General features: G+C 42.0%; 1 protein-coding gene across 3 annotated transcripts in view; it reads left to right on the top strand.

The window, feature by feature from the left end:
* Nucleotides 1–1,929: 1,929 nt before the first annotated feature.
* LOC139611625 (transmembrane protein 132C) overlaps nucleotides 1,930–9,473 on the top strand; it is a 137,870-nt gene continuing 130,326 nt past the window's right edge. The window contains exons 1-2 of one of the 3 annotated variants that reach the window (XM_071466448.1): nucleotides 1,930–2,370; nucleotides 2,900–3,111. In XM_071466448.1, coding sequence (XP_071322549.1) covers nucleotides 3,045–3,111 — 67 coding nt within the window. In that variant the 5' untranslated portion in view covers nucleotides 1,930–2,370; nucleotides 2,900–3,044. The other 2 variants (XM_071466449.1, XM_071466450.1) reach the window with 2 other exon arrangements.

The following is a 9,473-nucleotide window of genomic DNA, read 5'->3' as shown; positions in this document are numbered from 1 at the left end:
TTAATTTAGCATTATTCAGGCATCAACTTTAAAGTAATAACATGTTGCAGGCCACACAGTGATTTCCCTAAGTATCAGGCAGGAAAAATAATAATTAGATGTTTGCATTTTCAGCTTGAGTGAAAGCAGATCCAGAAAGTAGCTGGAGCCGGATGTCGTCATGGAAGACAGTGTGTAAATCTGCGGTACATGTACAATTTGTATTTAATGTCAACCCCACGAATTGGCTCTGTGCGTTATAGGAAGCTGTCCCCGAGCGCCGTCATTTGAGAGGGAAATTCAGAATTTGTTTCTTCTTTGATATCTAATTCTACTTGAATGGTGCTGGTGGAGCAGAAAGCAGGAAGTAGAGGAGAGGATGAAGGAGGGAGGGCTCCTCTCCTCCAAACCCCCAGGGTCCCTTCTCTTCGCTGCTGATGGCCTGTAATTGGTGTTTAGCGCTGTTGTGGAAAGGCCTCAGCTGCAGGGTGGCTCCTCTGGTTGCCTTTCAACATGTCACTGGTTTGTGTGTCTCTTTATGGCTTGTTCACTCTGTATAGTGAGCATGTACACTGGCAGTTTGGGCTTTACGCCCAGCAGGGTGTAGAGAAAGAAAAACTACTCACAGCTGTGCTCCCTGGTGCTTTAAGATAGATAGATAGATAGATAGATAGATAGATAGATAGATAGAACTTTTATTTGCTGTACTACTTTCTAATTTCAATACTGCCACATCTGTTGCTGCTTTAGGAAACCACTAGACCCCCTTTATCAGAACTTTAAACAGCAAAGATGACATTTTAAAGGTTTTACAAAATTCAATGATTGTCAAAGTAATGTTTTAATCGATTTTACTGCAATCAGCTGATCTTCCCTACATTTGAACATGTTTAATATAACTCAGTACAGTACTAAGGCTGTGGCATGATTTCTGGGTAAAAAAAATATTTACTAGTTCCCTGCAGTCAAATGGTAAAAAATGGCAACGTCTGACTTTCTGAACCCACTCTCAGTGATAATAGTAGGTCTGCAGACACCTTTCCTGCTATTTATTGGGTCTTTATGACACTTACACTGAGGTGTGACTCTTACTTTATGTATCTCTCCATGTTCAGCCTGCAGTCGTTCTGTGGTGGGCTCAGATTGGTGCAGCACTTGCTGATGTCTGAGTCATGAAGCCCACTGAGGGCTTCGTCGCTTGCAGTCAGAGGTGTCCCATAGGGGGCACTGTTGGTTCTCATGAAGCACCCACGGCACAACAGGTTGCACAGCTCAACTCCTGCCTTCACTGACTGGACTCAGAGGTGAAGGGAGTGGTGAAATGAAAATGTAATGTGTGCTGTTGTAGGTCATTTTTAACCACTTTAATCTGAGTTTATGATGTTATGGTGCCTATTTAAAAAAAAAAAAAAAAAAAAAAAAAAAGCTCACATTTGTGGTTTGTATATCGTGGATTGCACAGGGAGAAGGGGCTCCAGCTGCCAAGACTCTCATTATATCTAGTAAAAACAGCGTTAAAGCAATGCAGCTAAAACGCAGGCAGTTTGACTACATCTGACAAAGATGCAAATCCGCTGCATTCATGTTCTGCTGTTTGAGTTGAGCTCACTGTCTGCCCGCAGACTCCCAACCGGCGCTGTAATTACACAGACTCTGTGGTGAGGTGTGGAGCCCCTGTCTAATTTCTCGTCAACTTTCTTTTTCTCCACCGCTACTGGGACTTTGAAGGAAAAAAAAAAAAAAAAAGCGCACAACCCCCATGTGATATGAGCCGGGAATTGGATGGCACAATACTTGCTGACGTGACGCTCGCAAACTCTCTAATTTGCCGATCCAGCCCGGAGTGCGCGTCCCCCCCCCCCCCCCCCCCCACACCAACCCACACCACACACCACACCACCCCCATCCCCCCACCTCCCCCCCCTCCACCCTCAGTTTCTGCACCAGCACTCCCCGGTCCACAGCCACAGGGCGCAGAGCTGCTCAGTGCAACAGCTCAGGATCCACTTCACCGCCGCCTCTGGTCTGGGCACGCTTCCTCCCGTTGCGTGGAAAGTTGAAGGACTATTCGTTAGATATTGCAAAAAAAAAAAAAAAAAAAAAAAAAAAATCCTGACACAGGTGATCTGGACTGCTGCAAACCCGCCGCTCTCTATGAGAAGGAAAAGAAGAGAAAATAACACAGCCGCACGGTGTCATGAGATCTCTCTGGAAAACATAAATTGTTGAGGACTTTTTTTTTTTTTTTTTTTAAATACCCCCTTTCTTTGTTTTATTGCTCTCATCGTTGAAAACATCGCAGCCTGGTAAAGAAGAGACGTCTTTATTTCGATGTCACATGCCAACATTGGACGAGACCTCGGCTCCGTATCCTGTGCAGTAAGAGAAATGGTAAGAAGCAAAAGAAACAGCTCAACACTGCATCAGTTTCTTAGACTTCTTCTTATTTCCATTTAAGGACGTTTTGATGTTTGTTTGTTTGTTTTTTTTTAATAGCCCATCCTCCTTACTAATTACTTTCTAGCTGTTTATTTTTGGAGGACGATTAATAAATCCCCGACACGTTCTGCGCACATTTGTCAGAAAACTGAAACGCCCCTGGCTGCTGTCGGGTGTGACTGGTGACAGACGGGTTGTTGTCACACACCCTGAGGCACCTGTTTCATCCTCACAAATTAACAGTTGTCCCCCCCACCCCCCACCCCCCCGCACCGTGAAGACTGAGCGCAGCGACAAACAGGCTCGACGTGAGAAGTTGATTCACTGTATCTGCTCCGTGAAGTCCCCATTTTTTTTATTTTTTATTTTTTTTAGGAGCGGGAACGACAAACGGGGACTTCACTTCCCCTCTGTCAGATCTGCTGTAACTGTGTTTGCAGGGGTGGCAATCCGTTACTGACCGTGTTGTGTCTGATGGCAGGTGGTGGCGCACGGAATACCACCGCTTGGCTTTAAATGGGGGACCGCTCAGAGAGGATAAATTGCGTGCAAAGTTGCGCGGCTCTCTGCTGAGGGACTTCTGCTGCGGCTCCCCGGCTCCCCCGCCCCCCCCCAGCTGAATAAACATGAGTCCACGGCGAGACATGGGGCCGCTCCACTGCGTGGGACTCACCGCGCTGCTCCTGTGCGCAGGTAAGACCCCCGAGAAACCTCCGCTAATGTCAGTGCGCACTTGTGTCCACACAGCTGAGCGAGAATTATGGAAATGAAAGGCAGTGGTCGCGTAATAAGAGACGCATGTAAATGCATCAACCTTCAGTCAGTGACTCCATTCAGTGTGGGACATTTAATGAAATGCAAATTATTTCCTTTCAGTCAAGAGGACATATATAATTTATGAGACATATAATTAGCTGTAAGCTGTTGTGGCAGAATACAAAATGACTTGTAATATTAACATGAATGAACTGTGACAGCCGCCTAGAGAGAGAGAGAGAGAGAGAGAGAGAGAGAGTGTGTGTGTGTGTGTGTGTGTGTGTGTGTGTGTGTGTGTGTGTGTGTGTGTGGGCTGTTGTAGCAGCACTGAATTGGGATGCAGTGTGTGAGCGTGGCACTGCAGAGCAACAGCAGTAACAACAGGCTGCAGACTCAACCCAGAGAAAGAGGGAGAAAGTGCGTCTTTTCACCAAGTTTGTGCAGTTTTGCTCTTACAGAAAGGTGTGTGTGTGTCTGTGTGTGTGTGTGTGTGTGTGGGCGAATGTGCTTTTGTGAGTGTTTGTTCTTTTGTGTGCGGTTATATTTTGGGGAGTCCAAGTGTTTATCTTTGTGGACGTTTAGGGGTTATGTGTGTGTTTTTGCAAGTTGTGTGGGCTAATGCAGACCTGTAATAAAACATTTTTTTTAGTGGATGTGTTTCTATCTTCAATGAGAAAGCATGTGCAAAACACACTCTCTCACTTGGTTGTGGGCTCTAGAAGAAAGATACCTGCCATTTTTGTAACCACAAATTTATATACAGATGATGAGGAAACACTTGGTCTACTTGTATGTATTTATAGGAAAACTAGATATTTCAGAACATGGGTTTTATTTTTGTAGTTTCGTTCATCCTTCCACTTGGTTATGATCATATTTCATTAAAAATGTCATTGCTTAGATTGGGGGATGTGGCAACGTCACGAGACACTCCTTAAACCTGGGTCCATCAGTGACAAGAGCAGTCAGGGGATTGAATCTACCCTAAAATTTGCATTGCAAAATAACATTTTCCTGCCATATAACTCTGTTCACCTGGAGAAAGCCACTCCACAAATATGCAGGTAGGCTGAAGACTGATCCATATCTCGCTGGGTTTGGTGCAGGTGAAAGTGGAGAGGAGGAAATCCTGTCAGTCAGCCCCCTGGTGTGCAGAGTCTCAGAGGATATTATACCTCTCCAGCCATCTGATTGCTTTCACCGAGAGGTTCGGGGTTGTCTCTTTGAGACACACGCACTGACAGGCACATACTGTAGAGGATACCTCCACACACTCGCATGCTGTCAGACTGGCCATCAGGACATTTGGAAATACTCCGTATATCCTGGCATAGTATAGGATGTGATACAGGTAGTTTTTTTTGTTTTGTTTTGTTTTTTTTTTTAAACAAGACAGAATGAAGGAGTGTCAGTTAGAAAAAGTTTCAGGAGTGAAATGCTGCCTAGTTACCTCTTTACAATAAGGAAAACATAAAAGAATTTCTTATTAACATACTCATATTATGTAAGTATTATTATAGTCTTACTGCTTATCTGTGAAGCGTTAATGAATGATTATAGCAGTAATGAAGTCATGTTGAATGATTGGTGTAATACCAAAAAAACATACATCTTTCTATTGATCCTTTTTTTTGTCTCATCTGCCTATAGCATAGTTTTCATCATGTGTTCCAAAAAGTGTTTGAATGGCTGTTACAAAGGGCACTATGCTAAACAAGAGTGGGAGGCCTCCCACTTTGAGTTTTCTTGCAGTTATATGTGTGTGGGCCTTTTATATGTGCCAGAGTGGACTGGGATGGAAAGTTTAAAAATTACAAAACCAAAACACATTTAGCCTTAATGTAATAATAGCTCTCCTGGTCTCTCTCTGTCTCTCGCACACACAAACTCACCTAAGCGCACACACAGAATCCTAACCAAGGTAACAGAGGCCAGAGGCGAGCAGGCGAGAACAGCCTGGAGTTTCAGGATGTCTGATCACCGTAACCTGTTTAGACATGCACACATTGTCACAATCTAAACCTCACAGTTTAATTATTTCAACAGAGGGCTGCAGATAGCCGAAGAAGCTACTGTAACCACTCTTTGTTGCCAGACAAGAAATTTGATATCGGGTGATTCTGCAAAGCAAAGGATTATGTTCAGTGACAATGTTTTTTATATTCTTGCATTCTCTAAAATCTGTGCACGGAAACTACGGTGTCTTTAGGGTGAGGGAGAGGTTGGTGTTATGGCAAATAAGCTATGGTTGAGGCACAGTTAACTAAAACACTTGGTGAAGGTTAGGAGGTGTGCAGTGTTTTGCGAATGCACAGAGCTAATATTATGCACCACTGATTTCTGTTAGGTGGTCATTTGGCCACAGGTTTGGTATCAGATCGTCAGTCTATGAAGGGTCCACATGCAAACCATGAATGCTACACTCCAGTGCAATGAACAGTGGGAAGTTTACGTTTGATGGGTGATTCTTAAATGAGAAAGAGTTAATGAGGCCAGTGAACAAGTTCCACACGAGCTCCCGGAGGGTTGTGATCAGCCCTGTACACTGCAGCTCAGTAAGCTTTGATGCTATTTCTATAACATCTATCGACTGTCGTGATAGTGATGCTAGAGGTTGTTGAGTGTGGTTGGCACAAACAAACCATGTAAATTAATTGGTCCCATTCACCTTTTCAGTTGCACTGTTTGTTACCCTGATGAATTTCTTGTCACTCGAGAAGTGATGCTTTTTAAGGTGCTTGGTTATAACGGCATCACTTCCCCCGGTTCAGTATGAGTGCTTCTGTTACAACTTTTTTCATCACTTTTAAAGTCACAAATGATGAACTCATTTTAAAGCGAGCATTCCACCTGGGAACAGGTCAGGTCGGGTTTTCAAAAGGTTACCAAAAAGCATTTTTTTGAATTAACTGTTGCAATCAGTATCTATGCCCCTTTTAGAGGCTGCAGTGGATTTCACATTTCTGAAGTCATTCTGTGGACTGTTTTGCCGGGGTTGCCACAATAAGCTTTTAACAGTCTACTGACGAAACAACACAGATTATCCTGTGCCAATGTTAGGAGAGAGGAAGAGCCCAGAGTGACCCTGCACACAGCTTAAGGCGGTGAAATCTAAACTGGCATCTATCTCCAGGAGAGCAAATTCTCATGGGATATTACTTGTTGGCTCTGAGCATCTCCCGGTTTAATTCTGGGAGGGGGTTGGCAGGACTGTGTGCTTCTGGGCAGCGATAAGATGACTTTGTAGAAAACTCTCATATGAAACATTTCACTTCTCCTCACTGGCTTCCTTTTTCACCCATTTCCTCCTTAAGTGGTTCAAAAGGTATTTCTTGGAGCTGTAATGTTCATTACCATAATACAAGCGCTAGGGTACTTGTTACAGGAGGCTCCGACCAGGAATTTAAAAATTGAGTCAGTCTTGTAATATATTGTGGGTTTTTCCCTCAGCAGAACAAACTGTTTGCATTTCCAGGGGCAAAGTCAAAGTTTATCACGCTGAAAAAACACAATATATTGTTTGTAAAGCAATAGCCCTTGAGAGAAACACACACAATTCTCCAAATCTGCTGCAAAAATGTACTATCACTGAATGAAATGCTTTATTAGGTAGTGATGGATGTAGCTTGGCTTGCCCTGTGTGACACTGTATTTCATACAAGGCTCCAGAGAGCAGCAGAAGGAAACACTGCACCAGGGAGCCATATGTCATATTAGGTGGGTCATAACACAGAGACACAAGTCATAAAGTGAAAGGTAATGCAAAGTTATGTTGAGTAAAATTTGGAGTACAAACCCCAGACTGCTTCAGAAAGCTCCCATAGTCTTGAATAAAGTAAAGTAAATTAGATTCAATGAAGTGAGCCACTAGCAGTTGTAACAGACACAGACTATATACAAGCCTTGTCAGTATGAAGACAGTTTATACTGGCTGATTTAATGATAGAGTCAAGCAATACAGAAGTGGAAAATGGGACTATTTTGTCTTTGATGAATTAGTATGACAATCTGACAAACAACAGTATTGAGGTGACTTTAAGACATCCTTGTGGGAAAACAATTCTTATTGATTCCTAAGAAAAATATTAATCACACAAATGTATCTGTTGTCCTTCCTAAGAAACTAGCCTGCCTGTTCGTGAAAAGGAAGTGTTTAAGCGCAGAATCTGAGAACCTGAAAACAAAAACAATGAGCTAAATGAGGCTAAAAAAACTCAGTGGTTCTGCAGATCAGATCTGGGTGATCATTTTTTTTGTCCATTTTTCATGATTAGCAAAAACTTTCCCATAACACACAGTCATTTTGTTCATGTTGATATGAATATATTGTTCATAAATATTTAGTGCAGCTTTAAAATCAGTTGTTGATGAACATTGAATCAGCCGCTGAACTATAATTTGGGAAATGGTAGATTGGCAATTAAAAGCCACCAAGAGGAGCGTTGCACAGCAGCCAAATCCCAATATCAAGTAACTCACTCAACTGCTATTTTTTCAGACTATGAGTTGACAATTTTCCAAGGTCCACAACTCTAGAGATCTGCTGTCCCTGCAGTTTTTTTGGAGTCTTCACATTCATAACCACAGTTAGACACAGTGCTGCTGAATAAACACAGCAGTGTACAGCAGATGGACCTGATGGCAAGAGATGATTGGTTAAAGTCCTGAGAACTCAGCAGCCGTCATTCCTCCTTATACGTTAATTAATTAAACTTTAATTTCCGTGCATTTGTCCAGCATCAGTGTCTAGGAGCAAAAGCGCTTTTGGGAAGGATATGGAAAAAAATTTTGGTTTCAGTGTCACTTCCAGTCACTATTCACTTTTTTCAATATTAAAGCAAGACCATAGTCTTCTCTCAACCTTAAACTAGTTGAATGTTTTTCAACTTAGTAGTTCATCAACAACATTTTGAATCTCGAATTTTGAATCTTGCCAACATTTTATTATGTTGATCAAAACATGATTCAGACAAAATTATGTACAAATTGGTTGCATTTTAAAAGTCATTTCCAGATGACAGGGTTGTATTAAAATGTCATCTCCCTTGTCACTTCAACAGAAAGCTCACATAAAAACCCTTACCATGGCAACTGTGGGAGTACAGTATTGCAGCTAGTGAGGGAGAAAAAAAAAACCTCAATGTTTAATCAAATATAAGGACGAGTTGTTTACTCTGATGAAGGTCTGATAGACCGGAAGCTTAAGGTAAAAGGCGAGGACACTGAATAGACATAAGTGTGCAGAGCTCTTTTCTAACACTTTGGACTCAATGATATTTCCATCACCTCGGCAGAGAACTGGTCGACATCTGAGTTGATTATTGCAACATCCTTAAAAATGTTCATGTAAAATATTAATCAGAAAAAGGTTACTATATATGAGTTGTGTCTGTATGATGCAGATAAGCAGCTCTTCATAGGGTTATTGACAATAAACAATTGTTAATTGATTAAATGGGTTTAAGGCAATTCTTGCTCCCTGTGGATACACCCTTTGTATCCACCTGGCACACCTGGAAAAATGCTTTAAGCTTCCAAACTTCAAATACTAGCAGTAACACAGGTCATTGCCAAGGAATTATAAAACTTTTTTGGCAACTAATTTGATACAAATAGAGGTTGGCTTTCGTTGTGTTATCTTCGCGACCACACACATTTTGGAAGAGGTGGCTGTTTCATCAGTGAGGAATGTCATAAACAGCATCAGGCCTTGAGGGCTTTAACTGAAATGGATGTTGAGTGTTTATTCTCTTTCGTTAGCTAATGGCATTAGCTGCTGTACACTGCTAATGTCATTAGCCATGGAAGCAAAGTGATTGACAGGAACTGACTTTGATGATGCACAGTGATTGCACTTTTCTCTGTGCAGGGAATTCAAACTACAGTTTTAATGATACGCCTTCTTTTTTTTCCCAAGCCAGCAAAGTGTATCCAGTGGTACTCTTGTACTACTTGTGTTTTCTAATAACTCATTTTCAAATATGAATTTATAGCAATTATTGGTAATGATGACTGAACGAAGCCAGGGAGGTTTTTCATTGCTCAACTCCCATGATAATACAGAGACATATATTGAGTTAAACCCGAGAATTCAGAGAGGTGTTGGCTTTAGACAGCATGACAAATGAAGGAATTTTACTCCTTAACTATTTCTTCAGTCATAGGACATGGTCATTTGCCTCTGCAGAAATTCGTAGCGTTTAATCCACTGGGGAAAAGGAAATGTGAAAAGGGGCTTTTCCAACAGGTTTTGCTTTACTAATAGGATCAAAGCTGGAAAGGATGAGAGGGAGAATCAT

This window comes from Trachinotus anak, unplaced genomic scaffold, assembly GCF_046630095.1.
Source record: "Trachinotus anak isolate AG129_WGS33_773 ecotype Australia unplaced genomic scaffold, CSIRO_AGI_Tana_v1 ptg000028l, whole genome shotgun sequence".
In the NCBI taxonomy this organism is placed as follows: Eukaryota; Metazoa; Chordata; class Actinopteri; order Carangiformes; family Carangidae; genus Trachinotus; species Trachinotus anak.
This window is presented reverse-complemented; position numbering and strand designations above follow the sequence as displayed.